Source organism: Arctopsyche grandis, chromosome 13 (genome assembly GCF_051622035.1).
Source record: "Arctopsyche grandis isolate Sample6627 chromosome 13, ASM5162203v2, whole genome shotgun sequence".
Taxonomy (NCBI): domain Eukaryota; kingdom Metazoa; phylum Arthropoda; class Insecta; order Trichoptera; family Hydropsychidae; genus Arctopsyche; species Arctopsyche grandis.
Window position 1 is genome coordinate 22,511,423 of NC_135367.1, and position 17,516 is coordinate 22,528,938.

General features: G+C 39.0%; 1 protein-coding gene across 1 annotated transcript in view; it reads left to right on the plus strand.

The window, feature by feature from the left end:
• Window positions 1–16,218, plus strand: part of LOC143921644 (uncharacterized) — a 41,788-nt gene extending 25,570 nt beyond the window's left edge. The window contains exon 2 of the mRNA XM_077444998.1: window positions 16,072–16,218. Within this exon, the coding sequence (XP_077301124.1) occupies window positions 16,072–16,218 (147 nt within the window). The remainder of the gene's footprint in view (window positions 1–16,071) is intronic.
• The last annotated feature ends 1,298 nt before the right edge of the window (window positions 16,219–17,516 follow it).

The following is a 17,516-nucleotide window of genomic DNA, read 5'->3' on the forward strand; positions in this document are numbered from 1 at the left end:
GTTGCGGTTAGCACGTTAAGTGAATAATTTACAATCTCGAATTCTTTGATTTCGGTGATAGTTAGGTTAGGTTGGGTTAGGTTTGGTTAGGTTTGCAGGTTTTTTGTATATTTTTGCAATTTCAAATTCTTTGATTTCGGAGATGGTTAGGTTAGGTTGGGTTAGGTTTGGTGAGGTTACCACCTTTTGTGTATATTTTTGCAATCTCGAATTCTTTGATTTCGGTGATAGTTAGGTTAGGTTGGGTTAGGTTTGGTGAGGTTTGCAGGTTTTTTGTATATTTTTGCAATGTCGAATTCTTTGATTTCGGTGATGGTTAGGTTAGGTGGGGTTAGGTTTGGTGCGGTTAGCACGATTTGTGAATAACTTACAATCTCGAATTCTTTGATTTCGATGATGGTTGGGTTAGGTTGGGTTAGGTTTGGTGAGGTTTGCAGGTTTTTTGTATATTTTAACAATGTCGAATTCTTTGATTTCGGAGATGGTTAGGTTAGGTTGGGTTAGGTTTGGTGAGGTTACCACCTTTTGTGTATATTTTTGCAATGTCGAATACTTTGATTTCGGTGATGGTTAGGTTAGGTTAGGTTAGGTTTGGTGCGGTTATCACGGTTAGTGAATAATTTACAATCTCGAATTCTTTGATTTCGGTGATAGTTAGGTTAGGTTGGGTTAGGTTTGGTGAGGTTACCACCTTTTGTGTATATTTTTGCAATGTCGAATTCTTCGATTTCGGAGATGGTTAGGTTAGATTGGGTTAGGTTTGGTGCGGTTAGCACGTTTAGTGAATAATTTACAATCTCGAATTCTTTGTTTTCGGAGTAAGTTAGGTTAGGTTGGGTTAGGTTTGTTGAGGTTTGCAGGTTTTTTGTATATTTTTGCATTGTCGAATTCTTTGATTTCGGTGATGGTTAGGTTAGGTTGGGTTAGGTTTGGTGCGGTTAGCACGATTTGTGAATAACTAACAATCTTGATTTCTTTAATTTCGGTGATGGTTAGGTTAGGTTGGGTTAGGTTTAGTGAGGGTAGCGAGTTCGTTGTATATTTTTGCAATGTCGAATTCTTTGATTTCGGAGATGGTTAGGTTAGGTTGGGTTAGGTTTGGTGAGGTAACCACCTTTTGTGTATATTTTTGCAATGTCGAATTCTTCGATTTCGGAGATGGTTAGGTTAGATTGGGTTAGGTTTGGTGCAGTTAGCACGTTTAGTGAATAATTTACAATCTCGAATTCTTTGTTTTCGGTGATAGTGAGGTTCGGTTGGGTTAGGTTTGTTGAGGTTTGCAGGTTTTTTGTATATTTTTGCAATGTCGAATTCTTTGATTTCGGTGATGGTTAGGTAAGGTTGGGTTAGGTTTGTTGCGGTTAGCACGTTAAGTGAATAATTTACAATCTCGAATTCTTTGATTTCGGTGATAGTTAGGTTAGGTTGGGTTAGGTTTGGTGAGGTTTGCAGGTTTTTTGTATATTTTTACAATGTCGAATTCTTTGATTTCGGAGATGGTTTGGTTAGGTTGGGTTAGGTTTGGTGAGGTTACCACCTTTTGTGTATATTTTTGCAATGTCGAATACTTTGATTTCGGTGATGGTTAGGTTAGGTTAGGTTAGGTTTGGTGCGGTTATCACGGTTAGTGAATAATTTACAATCTCGAATTCTTTGATTTCGGTGATAGTTAGGTTAGGTTGGGTTAGGTTTGGTGAGGTTACCACCTTTTGTGTATATTTTTGCAATGTCGAATTCTTCGATTTCGGAGATGGTTAGGTTAGATTGGGTTAGGTTTGGTGCGGTTAGCACGTTTAGTGAATAATTTACAATCTCGAATTCTTTGTTTTCGGAGTAAGTTAGGTTAGGTTGGGTTAGGTTTGTTGAGGTTTGCAGGTTTTTTGTATATTTTTGCATTGTCGAATTCTTTGATTTCGGTGATGGTTAGGTTAGGTTGGGTTAGGTTTGGTGCGGTTAGCACGATTTGTGAATAACTAACAATCTTGATTTCTTTAATTTCGGTGATGGTTAGGTTAGGTTGGGTTAGGTTTAGTGAGGGTAGCGAGTTCGTTGTATATTTTTGCAATGTCGAATTCTTTGATTTCGGAGATGGTTAGGTTAGGTTGGGTTAGGTTTGGTGAGGTAACCACCTTCTGTGTATATTTTTGCAATGTCGAATTCTTCGATTTCGGAGATGGTTAGGTTAGATTGGGTTAGGTTTGGTGCAGTTAGCACGTTTAGTGAATAATTTACAATCTCGAATTATTTGTTTTCGGTGATAGTTAGGTTAGGTTGGGTTAGGTTTGGTTAGGTTTGCAGGTTTTTTGTATATTTTTGCAATTTCAAATTCTTTGATTTCGGAGATGGTTAGGTTAGGTTGGGTTAGGTTTGGTGAGGTTACCACCTTTTGTGTATATTTTTGCAATCTCGAATTCTTTGATTTCGGTGATAGTTAGGTTAGGTTGGGTTAGGTTTGGTGAGGTTTGCAGGTTTTTTGTATATTTTTGCAATGTCGAATTCTTTGATTTCGGTGATGGTTAGGTTAGGTTGGGTTAGGTTTGGTGCGGTTAGCACGATTTGTGAATAACTTACAATCTCGAATTCTTTGATTTCGATGATGGTTGGGTTAGGTTGGGTTAGGTTTGGTGAGGTTTGCAGGTTTTTTGTATATTTTTACAATGTCGAATTCTTTGATTTCGGAGATGGTTAGGTTAGGTTGGGTTAGGTTTGGTGAGGTTACCACCTTTTGTGTATATTTTTGCAATGTCGAATACTTTGATTTCGGTGATGGTTAGGTTAGGTTAGGTTAGGTTTGGTGCGGTTATCACGGTTAGTGAATAATTTACAATCTCGAATTCTTTGATTTCGGTGATAGTTAGGTTAGGTTGGGTTAGGTTTGGTGAGGTTACCACCTTTTGTGTATATTTGTGCAATGTCGAATTCTTCGATTTCGGAGATGGTTAGGTTAGATTGGGTTAGGTTTGGTGCGGTTAGCACGGTTAGTGAATAATTTACAATCTCGAATTCTTTGATTTCGGAGATGGTTAGGTTAGGTTGGGTGAGGTTTGGTGAGGTTACCACCTTTTGTGTATATTCTTGCAATGTCGAATTCTTCGATTTCGGATATGGTTAGGTTAGATTGGGTTAGGTTTGGTGCGGTTAGCACGTTTAGTGAATAATTTACAATCTCGAATTCTTTGTTTTCGGTGATAGTGAGGTTCGGTTGGGTTAGGTTTGTTGAGGTTTGCAGGTTTTTTGTATATTTTTGCAATGTCGAATTCTTTGTTTTCGGAGATGCTTAGGTTAGGTTGAGTTAGGTTTGGTGAGGTTACCACCTTTTGTGTATATTTTTGCAATGTCGAATTCTTCGATTTCGGAGATGGTTAGGTTAGATTGGGTTAGGTTTGGTGCGGTTAGCACGTTTAGTGAATAATTTACTATCTCGAATTCTTTGATTTTGGTGATAGTTAGGTTAGGTTGGGTTAGGTTTGGTTAGGTAACCACCTTTTGTGTATATTTTTGCAATGTCGAATTCTTCGATTTCGGAGATGGTTAGGTTAGATTGGGTTAGGTTTGGTGCAGTTAGCACGTTTAGTGAATAATTTACAATCTCGAATTCTTTGTTTTCGGTGATAGTGAGGTTCGGTTGGGTTAGGTTTGTTGAGGTTTGCAGGTTTTTTGTATATTTTTGCAATGTCGAATTCTTTGATTTCGGTGATGGTTAGGTAAGGTTGGGTTAGGTTTGTTGCGGTTAGCACGTTAAGTGAATAATTTACAATCTCGAATTCTTTGATTTCGGTGATAGTTAGGTTAGGTTGGGTTAGGTTTGGTGAGGTTTGCAGGTTTTTTGTATATTTTTACAATGTCGAATTCTTTGATTTCGGAGATGGTTAGGTTAGGTTGGGTTAGGTTTGGTGAGGTTAGCACGATTTGTGAATAACTAACAATCTTGATTTCTTTAATTTCGGTGATGGTTAGGTTAGGTTGGGTTAGGTTTAGTGAGGGTAGCGAGTTCGTTGTATATTTTTGCAATGTCGAATTCTTTGATTTCGGAGATGGTTAGGTTAGGTTGGGTTAGGTTTGGTGAGGTAACCACCTTTTGTGTATATTTTTGCAATGTCGAATTCTTCGATTTCGGAGATGGTTAGGTTAGATTGGGTTAGGTTTGGTGCAGTTAGCACGTTTAGTGAATAATTTACAATCTCGAATTCTTTGTTTTCGGTGATAGTGAGGTTCGGTTGGGTTAGGTTTGTTGAGGTTTGCAGGTTTTTTGTATATTTTTGCAATGTCGAATTCTTTGATTTCGGTGATGGTTAGGTAAGGTTGGGTTAGGTTTGTTGCGGTTAGCACGTTAAGTGAATAATTTACAATCTCGAATTCTTTGATTTCGGTGATAGTTAGGTTAGGTTGGGTTAGGTTTGGTGAGGTTTGCAGGTTTTTTGTATATTTTTACAATGTCGAATTCTTTGATTTCGGAGATGGTTTGGTTAGGTTGGGTTAGGTTTGGTGAGGTTACCACCTTTTGTGTATATTTTTGCAATGTCGAATACTTTGATTTCGGTGATGGTTAGGTTAGGTTAGGTTAGGTTTGGTGCGGTTATCACGGTTAGTGAATAATTTACAATCTCGAATTCTTTGATTTCGGTGATAGTTAGGTTAGGTTGGGTTAGGTTTGGTGAGGTTACCACCTTTTGTGTATATTTTTGCAATGTCGAATTCTTCGATTTCGGAGATGGTTAGGTTAGATTGGGTTAGGTTTGGTGCGGTTAGCACGTTTAGTGAATAATTTACAATCTCGAATTCTTTGTTTTCGGAGTAAGTTAGGTTAGGTTGGGTTAGGTTTGTTGAGGTTTGCAGGTTTTTTGTATATTTTTGCATTGTCGAATTCTTTGATTTCGGTGATGGTTAGGTTAGGTTGGGTTAGGTTTGGTGCGGTTAGCACGATTTGTGAATAACTAACAATCTTGATTTCTTTAATTTCGGTGATGGTTAGGTTAGGTTGGGTTAGGTTTAGTGAGGGTAGCGAGTTCGTTGTATATTTTTGCAATGTCGAATTCTTTGATTTCGGAGATGGTTAGGTTAGGTTGGGTTAGGTTTGGTGAGGTAACCACCTTCTGTGTATATTTTTGCAATGTCGAATTCTTCGATTTCGGAGATGGTTAGGTTAGATTGGGTTAGGTTTGGTGCAGTTAGCACGTTTAGTGAATAATTTACAATCTCGAATTATTTGTTTTCGGTGATAGTTAGGTTAGGTTGGGTTAGGTTTGGTTAGGTTTGCAGGTTTTTTGTATATTTTTGCAATTTCAAATTCTTTGATTTCGGAGATGGTTAGGTTAGGTTGGGTTAGGTTTGGTGAGGTTACCACCTTTTGTGTATATTTTTGCAATCTCGAATTCTTTGATTTCGGTGATAGTTAGGTTAGGTTGGGTTAGGTTTGGTGAGGTTTGCAGGTTTTTTGTATATTTTTGCAATGTCGAATTCTTTGATTTCGGTGATGGTTAGGTTAGGTTGGGTTAGGTTTGGTGCGGTTAGCACGATTTGTGAATAACTTACAATCTCGAATTCTTTGATTTCGATGATGGTTGGGTTAGGTTGGGTTAGGTTTGGTGAGGTTTGCAGGTTTTTTGTATATTTTTACAATGTCGAATTCTTTGATTTCGGAGATGGTTAGGTTAGGTTGGGTTAGGTTTGGTGAGGTTACCACCTTTTGTGTATATTTTTGCAATGTCGAATACTTTGATTTCGGTGATGGTTAGGTTAGGTTAGGTTAGGTTTGGTGCGGTTATCACGGTTAGTGAATAATTTACAATCTCGAATTCTTTGATTTCGGTGATAGTTAGGTTAGGTTGGGTTAGGTTTGGTGAGGTTACCACCTTTTGTGTATATTTGTGCAATGTCGAATTCTTCGATTTCGGAGATGGTTAGGTTAGATTGGGTTAGGTTTGGTGCGGTTAGCACGGTTAGTGAATAATTTACAATCTCGAATTCTTTGATTTCGGAGATGGTTAGGTTAGGTTGGGTGAGGTTTGGTGAGGTTACCACCTTTTGTGTATATTCTTGCAATGTCGAATTCTTCGATTTCGGATATGGTTAGGTTAGATTGGGTTAGGTTTGGTGCGGTTAGCACGTTTAGTGAATAATTTACAATCTCGAATTCTTTGTTTTCGGTGATAGTGAGGTTCGGTTGGGTTAGGTTTGTTGAGGTTTGCAGGTTTTTTGTATATTTTTGCAATGTCGAATTCTTTGTTTTCGGAGATGCTTAGGTTAGGTTGAGTTAGGTTTGGTGAGGTTACCACCTTTTGTGTATATTTTTGCAATGTCGAATTCTTCGATTTCGGAGATGGTTAGGTTAGATTGGGTTAGGTTTGGTGCGGTTAGCACGTTTAGTGAATAATTTACTATCTCGAATTCTTTGATTTTGGTGATAGTTAGGTTAGGTTGGGTTAGGTTTGGTTAGGTAACCACCTTTTGTGTATATTTTTGCAATGTCGAATTCTTCGATTTCGGAGATGGTTAGGTTAGATTGGGTTAGGTTTGGTGCAGTTAGCACGTTTAGTGAATAATTTACAATCTCGAATTCTTTGTTTTCGGTGATAGTGAGGTTCGGTTGGGTTAGGTTTGTTGAGGTTTGCAGGTTTTTTGTATATTTTTGCAATGTCGAATTCTTTGATTTCGGTGATGGTTAGGTAAGGTTGGGTTAGGTTTGTTGCGGTTAGCACGTTAAGTGAATAATTTACAATCTCGAATTCTTTGATTTCGGTGATAGTTAGGTTAGGTTGGGTTAGGTTTGGTGAGGTTTGCAGGTTTTTTGTATATTTTTACAATGTCGAATTCTTTGATTTCGGAGATGGTTAGGTTAGGTTGGGTTAGGTTTGGTGAGGTTACCACCTTTTGTGTATATTTTTGCAATGTCGAATACTTTGATTTCGGTGATGGTTAGGTTAGGTTAGGTTAGGTTTGGTGCGGTTATCACGGTTAGTGAATAATTTACAATCTCGAATTCTTTGATTTCGGTGATAGTTAGGTTAGGTTGGGTTAGGTTTGGTGAGGTTACCACCTTTTGTGTATATTTTTGCAATGTCGAATTCTTCGATTTCGGAGATGGTTAGGTTAGATTGGGTAAGGTTTGGTGCGGTTAGCACGCTTAGTGAATAATTTACAATCTCGAATTCTTTGTTTTCGGAGTAAGTTAGGTTAGGTTGGGTTAGGTTTGTTGAGGTTTGCAGGTTTTTTGTATATTTTTGCATTGTCGAATTCTTTGATTTCGGTGATGGTTAGGTTAGGTTGGGTTAGGTTTGGTGCGGTTAGCACGATTTGTGAATAACTAACAATCTTGATTTCTTTAATTTCGGTGATGGTTAGGTTAGGTTGGGTTAGGTTTAGTGAGGGTAGCGAGTTCGTTGTATATTTTTGCAATGTCGAATTCTTTGATTTCGGAGATGGTTAGGTTAGGTTGGGTTAGGTTTGGTGAGGTAACCACCTTCTGTGTATATTTTTGCAATGTCAAATTCTTCGATTTCGGAGATGGTTAGGTTAGATTGGGTTAGGTTTGGTGCAGTTAGCACGTTTAGTGAATAATTTACAATCTCGAATTATTTGTTTTCGGTGATAGTTAGGTTAGGTTGGGTTAGGTTTGGTTAGGTTTGCAGGTTTTTTGTATATTTTTGCAATTTCAAATTCTTTGATTTCGGAGATGGTTAGGTTAGGTTGGGTTAGGTTTGGTGAGGTTACCACCTTTTGTGTATATTTTTGCAATCTCGAATTCTTTGATTTCGGTGATAGTTAGGTTAGGTTGGGTTAGGTTTGGTGAGGTTTGCAGGTTTTTTGTATATTTTTGCAATGTCGAATTCTTTGATTTCGGTGATGGTTAGGTTAGGTTGGGTTAGGTTTGGTGCGGTTAGCACGATTTGTGAATAACTTACAATCTCGAATTCTTTGATTTCGATGATGGTTGGGTTAGGTTGGGTTAGGTTTGGTGAGGTTTGCAGGTTTTTTGTATATTTTTACAATGTCGAATTCTTTGATTTCGGAGATGGTTAGGTTAGGTTGGGTTAGGTTTGGTGAGGTTACCACCTTTTGTGTATATTTTTGCAATGTCGAATACTTTGATTTCGGTGATGGTTAGGTTAGGTTAGGTTAGGTTTGGTGCGGTTATCACGGTTAGTGAATAATTTACAATCTCGAATTCTTTGATTTCGGTGATAGTTAGGTTAGGTTGGGTTAGGTTTGGTGAGGTTACCACCTTTTGTGTATATTTTTGCAATGTCGAATTCTTCGATTTCGGAGATGGTTAGGTTAGATTGGGTAAGGTTTGGTGCGGTTAGCACGTTTAGTGAATAATTTACAATCTCGAATTCTTTGTTTTCGGAGTAAGTTAGGTTAGGTTGGGTTAGGTTTGTTGAGGTTTGCAGGTTTTTTGTATATTTTTGCATTGTCGAATTCTTTGATTTCGGTGATGGTTAGGTTAGGTTGGGTTAGGTTTGGTGCGGTTAGCACGATTTGTGAATAACTAACAATCTTGATTTCTTTAATTTCGGTGATGGTTAGGTTAGGTTGGGTTAGGTTTAGTGAGGGTAGCGAGTTCGTTGTATATTTTTGCAATGTCGAATTCTTTGATTTCGGAGATGGTTAGGTTAGGTTGGGTTAGGTTTGGTGAGGTAACCACCTTCTGTGTATATTTTTGCAATGTCAAATTCTTCGATTTCGGAGATGGTTAGGTTAGATTGGGTTAGGTTTGGTGCAGTTAGCACGTTTAGTGAATAATTTACAATCTCGAATTATTTGTTTTCGGTGATAGTTAGGTTAGGTTGGGTTAGGTTTGGTTAGGTTTGCAGGTTTTTTGTATATTTTTGCAATTTCAAATTCTTTGATTTCGGAGATGGTTAGGTTAGGTTGGGTTAGGTTTGGTGAGGTTACCACCTTTTGTGTATATTTTTGCAATCTCGAATTCTTTGATTTCGGTGATAGTTAGGTTAGGTTGGGTTAGGTTTGGTGAGGTTTGCAGGTTTTTTGTATATTTTTGCAATGTCGAATTCTTTGATTTCGGTGATGGTTAGGTTAGGTTGGGTTAGGTTTGGTGCGGTTAGCACGATTTGTGAATAACTTACAATCTCGAATTCTTTGATTTCGATGATGGTTGGGTTAGGTTGGGTTAGGTTTGGTGAGGTTTGCAGGTTTTTTGTATATTTTTACAATGTCGAATTCTTTGATTTCGGAGATGGTTAGGTTAGGTTGGGTTAGGTTTGGTGAGGTTACCACCTTTTGTGTATATTTTTGCAATGTCGAATTCTTCGATTTCGGAGATGGTTAGGTTAGATTGGGTTAGGTTTGGTGCGGTTAGCACGTTTAGTGAATAATTTACTATCTCGAATTCTTTGATTTCGGTGATAGTTAGGTTAGGTTGGGTTAGGTTTGGTTAGGTTTGCAGGTTTTGTGTATATTTTTGCAATGTCGAATTCTTCGATTTCGGAGATGGTTAGGTTAGATTGGGTTAGGTTTGGTGCAGTTAGCACGTTTAGTGAATAATTTACAATCTCGAATTCTTTGTTTTCGGTGATAGTGAGGTTCGGTTGGGTTAGGTTTGTTGAGGTTTGCAGGTTTTTTGTATATTTTTGCAATGTCGAATTCTTTGATTTCGGTGATGGTTAGGTTAGGTTGGGTTAGGTTTGGTGCGGTTAGCACGATTTGTGAATAACTTACAATCTCGAATTCTTTGATTTCGATGATGGTTGGGTTAGGTTGGGTTAGGTTTGGTGAGGTTTGCAGGTTTTTTGTATATTTTTACAATGTCGAATTCTTTGATTTCGGAGATGGTTAGGTTAGGTTGGGTTAGGTTTGGTGAGGTTACCACCTTTTGTGTATATTTTTGCAATGTCGAATACTTTGATTTCGGTGATGGTTAGGTTAGGTTAGGTTAGGTTTGGTGCGGTTATCACGGTTAGTGAATAATTTACAATCTCGAATTCTTTGATTTCGGTGATAGTTAGGTTAGGTTGGGTTAGGTTTGGTGAGGTTACCACCTTTTGTGTATATTTGTGCAATGTCGAATTCTTCGATTTCGGAGATGGTTAGGTTAGATTGGGTTAGGTTTGGTGCGGTTAGCACGGTTAGTGAATAATTTACAATCTCGAATTCTTTGATTTCGGAGATGGTAAGGTAAGGTTGGGTGAGGTTTGGTGAGGTTACCACCTTTTGTGTATATTCTTGCAATGTCGAATTCTTCGATTTCGGATATGGTTAGGTTAGATTGGGTTAGGTTTGGTGCGGTTAGCACGTTTAGTGAATAATTTACAATCTCGAATTCTTTGTTTTCGGTGATAGTGAGGTTCGGTTGTGTTAGGTTTGTTGAGGTTTGCAGGTTTTTTGTATATTTTTGCAATGTCGAATTCTTTGATTTCGGAGATGCTTAGGTTAGGTTGAGTTAGGTTTGGTGAGGTTACCACCTTTTGTGTATATTTTTGCAATGTCGAATTCTTCGATTTCGGAGATGGTTAGGTTAGATTGGGTTAGGTTTGGTGCGGTTAGCACGTTTAGTGAATAATTTACAATTTCGAATTCTTTGATTTCGGTGATAGTTAGGTTAGGTTGGGTTAGGTTTGGTGAGGTTTGCAGGTTTTTTGTATATTTTTGCAATGTCGAATTCTTTGATTTCGGAGATGGTTAGGTTAGTTTGGGTTAGGTTTGGTGAGGTTACCACCTTTTGTGTATATTTTTGCAATGTCGAATTCTTCGATTTCGGAGATGGTTAGGTTAGATTGGGTTAGGTTTGGTGAGGTTAGCGAGTTTTTTGTATATTTTTGCAATGTCGAATTCTTTGATTTCGGAGATGGTTAGGTAGGTTGGATTAGGTTTGGTGAGGTTAGCGAGTTTTTTGTATATTTTTGCAATGTCGAATTCTTTGATTTCGGTGATAGTTAGGTTTGGTTGGGTGAGGTTTGGTGAGGTTACCACGTTTTGTGTATATTTGTGCAATGTCGAATTCTTCGATTTCGGAGATGGTTAGGTTAGATTGGGTTAGGTTTGGTGCGGTTAACACGGTTAGTGAATAATTTACAATCTCGAATTCTTTGATTTCGGTGATAGTTAGGTTAGGTTGGGTTAGGTTTGGTGAGGTTACCACCTTTTGTGTATATTTTTGCAATGTCGAATTCTTCGATTTCGGAGATGGTTAGGTTAGGTTGGGTTAGGTTTGTTAGGGGGTTAAACCTGAGGTTTGCAGGTTTTTTGTATATTTTTGCAATGTCGAATTCTTTGATTTCGGTGATGGTTTGGTTAGGTTGGGTTAGGTTAAGTGAGGGTAGCGAGTTCGTTGTATATTTTTGCAATGTCGAATTCTTTGATTTCGGAGATGGTTAGGTTAGGTTGGGTTAGGTTTGGTGAGGTAACCACCTTTTGTGTATATTTTTGCAATGTCGAATTCTTCGATTTCGGAGATGGTTAGGTTAGATTGGGTTAGGTTTGGTGCAGTTAGCGAGTTTTTTGTATATTTTTGCAATGTCGAATTCTTTGATTTCGGTGATCGTTAGGTTTGGTTGGGTTAGGTTTGGTGAGGTTACCACCTTTTGTGTATATTTTTGCAATGTCGAATTCTTCGATTTCGGAGATGGTTAGGTTAGATTGGGTTAGGTTTGGTGAGGTTAGCGAGTTTTTTGTATATTTTTGCAATCTCGAATTCTTTGATTTCGGTGATAGTTAGGTTAGGTTGGGTTAGGTTTGGTGAGGTTACCACCTTTTGTGTATATTTTTGCAATGTCGAATTCTTCGATTTCGGAGATGGTTAGGTTAGATTGGGTTAGGTTTGGTGAGGTTAGCGAGTTTTTTGTATATTTTTGCAATGTCGAATTCTTTGATTTCGGAGATGGTTAGGTTAGGTTGGGTTAGGTTTGGTGAGGTTAGCGAGTTTTTTGTATATTTTTGCAATGTCGAATTCTTTGATTTCGGTGATAGTTAGGTTTGGTTGGGTGAGGTTTGGTGAGGTTACCACCTTTTGTGTATATTTGTGCAATGTCGAATTCTTCGATTTCGGAGATGGTTAGGTTAGATTGGGTTAGGTTTGGTGCGGTTATCACGGTTAGTGAATAATTTACAATCTCGAATTCTTTGATTTCGGTGATAGTTAGGTTAGGTTGGGTTAGGTTTGGTGAGGTTACCACCTTTTTGTGTATATTTTTGCAATGTCGAATTCTTCGATTTCGGAGATGGTTAGGTTAGGTTGGGTTAGGTTTGGTGAGGTTTGCAGGTTTTTTGTATATTTTTGCAATGTCGAATTCTTTGATTTCGGAGATGGTTAGGTTAGGTTGGGTTAGGTTTGGTGAGGTAACCACCTTTTGTGTATATTTTTGCAATGTCGAATTCTTCGATTTCGGAGATGGTTAGGTTAGATTGGGTTAGGTTTGGTGCAGTTAGCGAGTTTTTTGTATATTTTTGCAATGTCGAATTCTTTGATTTCGGTGATCGTTAGGTTTGGTTGGGTGAGGTTTGGTGAGGTTACCACCTTTTGTGTATATTTGTGCAATGTCGAATTCTTCGATTTCGGAGATGGTTAGGTTAGATTGGGTTAGGTTTGGTGCGGTTATCACGGTTAGTGAATAATTTACAATCTTGAATTCTTTGATTTCGGAGATGGTTAGGTTAGGTTGGGTGAGGTTTGGTGAGGTTACCACCTTTTGTGTATATTCTTGCAATGTCGAATTCTTCGATTTCGGATATGGTTAGGTTAGATTGGGTTAGGTTTGGTGCGGTTAGCACGTTTAGTGAATAATTTACAATCTCGAATTCTTTGTTTTCGGTGATAGTGAGGTTCGGTTGGGTTAGGTTTGTTGAGGTTTGCAGGTTTTTTGTATATTTTTGCAATGTCGAATTCTTTGATTTCGGAGATGCTTAGGTTAGGTTGAGTTAGGTTTGGTGAGGTTACCACCTTTTGTGTATATTTTTGCAATGTCGAATTCTTCGATTTCGGAGATGGTTAGGTTAGATTGGGTTAGGTTTGGTGCGGTTAGCACGTTTAGTGAATAATTTACTATCTCGAATTCTTTGATTTCGGTGATAGTTAGGTTAGGTTGGGTTAGGTTTGGTTAGGTAACCACCTTTTGTGTATATTTTTGCAATGTCGAATTCTTCGATTTCGGAGATGGTTAGGTTAGATTGGGTTAGGTTTGGTGCAGTTAGCACGTTTAGTGAATAATTTACAATCTCGAATTCTTTGTTTTCGGTGATAGTGAGGTTCGGTTGGGTTAGGTTTGTTGAGGTTTGCAGGTTTTTTGTATATTTTTGCAATGTCGAATTCTTTGATTTCGGTGATGGTTAGGTTAGGTTGGGTTAGGTTTGGTGCGGTTAGCACGATTTGTGAATAACTTACAATCTCGAATTCTTTGATTTCGATGATGGTTGGGTTAGGTTGGGTTAGGTTTGGTGAGGTTTGCAGGTTTTTTGTATATTTTTACAATGTCGAATTCTTTGATTTCGGAGATGGTTAGGTTAGGTTGGGTTAGGTTTGGTGAGGTTACCACCTTTTGTGTATATTTTTGCAATGTCGAATACTTTGATTTCGGTGATGGTTAGGTTAGGTTAGGTTAGGTTTGGTGCGGTTATCACGGTTAGTGAATAATTTACAATCTCGAATTCTTTGATTTCGGTGATAGTTAGGTTAGGTTGGGTTAGGTTTGGTGAGGTTACCACCTTTTGTGTATATTTGTGCAATGTCGAATTCTTCGATTTCGGAGATGGTTAGGTTAGATTGGGTTAGGTTTGGTGCGGTTAGCACGGTTAGTGAATAATTTACAATCTCGAATTCTTTGATTTCGGAGATGGTAAGGTTAGGTTGGGTGAGGTTTGGTGAGGTTACCACCTTCTGTGTATATTCTTGCAATGTCGAATTCTTCGATTTCGGATATGGTTAGGTTAGATTGGGTTAGGTTTGGTGCGGTTAGCACGTTTAGTGAATAATTTACAATCTCGAATTCTTTGTTTTCGGTGATAGTGAGGTTCGGTTGGGTTAGGTTTGTTGAGGTTTGCAGGTTTTTTGTATATTTTTGCAATGTCGAATTCTTTGATTTCGGAGATGCTTAGGTTAGGTTGAGTTAGGTTTGGTGAGGTTACCACCTTTTGTGTATATTTTTGCAATGTCGAATTCTTCGATTTCGGAGATGGTTAGGTTAGATTGGGTTAGGTTTGGTGCGGTTAGCACGTTTAGTGAATAATTTACAATTTCGAATTCTTTGATTTCGGTGATAGTTAGGTTAGGTTGGGTTAGGTTTGGTGAGGTTTGCAGGTTTTTTGTATATTTTTGCAATGTCGAATTCTTTGATTTCGGAGATGGTTAGGTTAGTTTGGGTTAGGTTTGGTGAGGTTACCACCTTTTGTGTATATTTTTGCAATGTCGAATTCTTCGATTTCGGAGATGGTTAGGTTAGATTGGGTTAGGTTTGGTGAGGTTAGCGAGTTTTTTGTATATTTTTGCAATGTCGAATTCTTTGATTTCGGAGATGGTTAGGTAGGTTGGGTTAGGTTTGGTGAGGTTAGCGAGTTTTTTGTATATTTTTGCAATGTCGAATTCTTTGATTTCGGTGATAGTTAGGTTTGGTTGGGTGAGGTTTGGTGAGGTTACCACGTTTTGTGTATATTTGTGCAATCTCGAATTCTTCGATTTCGGAGATGGTTAGGTTAGATTGGGTTAGGTTTGGTGCGGTTAGCACGGTTAGTGAATAATTTACAATCTCGAATTCTTTGATTTCGGAGATGGTTAGGTTAGGTTGGGTGAGGTTTGGTGAGGTTACCACCTTTTGTGTATATTTTTGCAATGTCGAATTCTTCGATTTCGGATATGGTTAGGTTAGATTGGGTTAGGTATGGAGCGGTTAGCACGTTTAGTGAATAATTTACAATCTCGAATTCTTTGTTTTCGGTTATAGTTAGGTTAGGTTGGGTTAGGTTTGGTGAGGTTTGCAGGTTTTTTGTATATTTTTGCAATGTCGAATTCTTTGATTTCGGAGATGGTTAGGTTAGGTTGGGTTAGGTTTGGTGAGGTTACCACCTTTTGTGTATATTTTTGCAATGTCGAATTCTTCGATTTCGGAGATGGTTAGGTTAGATTGGGTTAGGTTTGGTGCGGTTAGCACGTTTAGTGAATAATTTACAATCTCGAATTCTTTGTTTTCGGTTATAGTTAGGTTAGGTTGGGTTAGGTTTGGTGAGGTTAGCGAGTTTTTTGTATATTTTTGCAATGTCGAATTCTTTGATTTCGGTGATGGTTAGTTTAGGTTGGGTTAGGTTTGTTGCGGTTAGCACGTTTAGTGAATAATTTACAATCTCCAATTCTTTGATTTCGGTGATAGTTAGGTTAGGTTGGGTTAGGTTCGGTGAGGTTTGCAGGTTTTTTGTATATTTTTGCAATGTCGAATTCTTTGATTTCGGTGATGGTTAGGTTAGGTTGGGTTAGGTTTGGTGCGGTTAGCACGATTTGTGAATAACTTACAATCTCGAATTCTTCGATTTCGGTGATGGTTAGGTTAGGTTGGGTTAGGTTTAGTGAGGGTAGCGAGTTCTTTGTATATTTTTGCAATGTCGAATTCTTTGATTTCGGAGATGGTTAGGTTAGGTTGGGTTAGGTTTGGTGAGGTTAGCGAGTTTTTTGTTTATTTTTGCAATGTCGAATTCTTTGATTTCGGTGATAGTTAGGTTAGTTTGTGTTAGGTTTGGTGAGGTTACCACCTTTTGTGTATATTTTTGCAATGTCGAATTCTTCGATTTCGGATATGGTTAGGTTAGATTGGGTTAGCTTTGGTGCGGTTAGCACGTTTAGTGAATAATTTACAATCTCGAATTCTTTGATTTCGGTGATAGTTAGGTTAGGTTGGGTTAGGTTTGGTGAGGTTCGCAGGTTTTGTGTATATATTTTTGCAATGTCGAATTCTTTGATTTCGGTGATAGTTAGGTTAGGTTTGGTGAGGTTTGAGAGTTTTGTGAATAACTAACAATGACGCGCGCGCATGTGCAGTGAGCGAGCGGCAGTATTAGTGTATTGTTGTGCCGTCCCACTCTCGCTCATTCGGTCACGAACTATGGAACGAGGAGTGAGGGAACTAGTTCGATTAGTTCACCTGTGGGAGCGCTCTTACGACCTATTTCGTTCGCGAACTACACAAGCCTAGTACACTCGTCAACAACACGCGTAATTCTCGGAAATCATCGCCATATGCTACTTCCTGTCACACGTCCACTTCCAAGAAACACGCTCGATAAACAAGCCACACGTGCACTTCCCAGAAATCATCGTCAGATGTTACTTCCGGCTGAGTTGCAAGCGTTCTTCCATTGTAGGGTAGTGTAGTGGTAGCTGGGTGTCGACTGCTGTCGTGGTGGTTGCTGAAGTCTGACTGGTTGTTTTTGACTCGTGGTGGCTGTTGGAGCTTGACTTAAGTTTGTCCTGCCCAGACTTTCTTTTATAGTGCCTTTGGGGGTCCACGTGACTTGTTGAGTTTCTATGTCGTCGATTTGATTGGTTGAATATTATTTTTTTTCGATTCAAAACCATCATATAAAACCATCGTTTCATTCGCTACGCCTCCTTAGTCCTATGGGGGATGAACGAATGAGACGACTGGCATGTTGATGCACATGCTTTATTTATGACAGCTGAAGGCAGAGTGAGGTAGCTACTCTGAACACACGTCGAGTTGATCCCCACTCGCAGGATGGTGACCAAACTCGACCATGTCGTATAGCGAGCCGCTACAGTCCCAATAACTAAATACTTATCAGGTCATATTTTTGAACATATGCTACAATTTTTGTTAAATAGAGATGTACGGACGCCAGGGGTGTTCATTCGAGAGCCCCCTGAAGTCGGTTTTGTGAGATAGCTTGTGGTAAGCGTGGGCGGGGCTGGTTTCCTCAAGGTGCCTTCCTTCGTCGTCGGTGGTCTGGTATCTGCTGATGATGGCTGCTCTGCTCTGTCTCCTTCTCTTTCGTAGTGTGCGTGGGATGCGTGATGTGGAAAAAGGGCGGGAGATTATATAATAACAACAGGTTGTAAGTCTGTTTGAATGGCGACTGTATTTTATATAAATTATACAGAGATCAAGCAGGGGGGAAGGGAGGGAGAGTAAACAAAGAAACCACGTGTGCTTTTTGAGGTTAGCCACGCGCAGCTGAGTTGTCTGCCTTCTGCACGAAGACAGACCAAGCTTCCTCTGGCGCACACCGGACGAATACTGGAGCTTGTCTCCAAGTATCGTCACAACCCCACCAGTCTCGAGCTGGTGGTCGGTGGCAAGAAGCGAAGGGCCACGTAAACACCTATGTTTACGCACCCACCGTTGTCTAACTAATGTCCGCTGGCCGTTGCCTGTCAGGGTGGCCAGCACAAAAATATATCGGCCAAATCGTGGGTCGTAAGGCCACGAAAGCCGATCATCAGACAAGTAGTCTGAACAAGAGATTTAGGCAATGCGACAATTGATTTATCCGTCAATCTCGGAACAGTCCCGCTCAAATAGGGACATCTGGACAACTGATTGAAATCTAGTATGGTTTTGGCA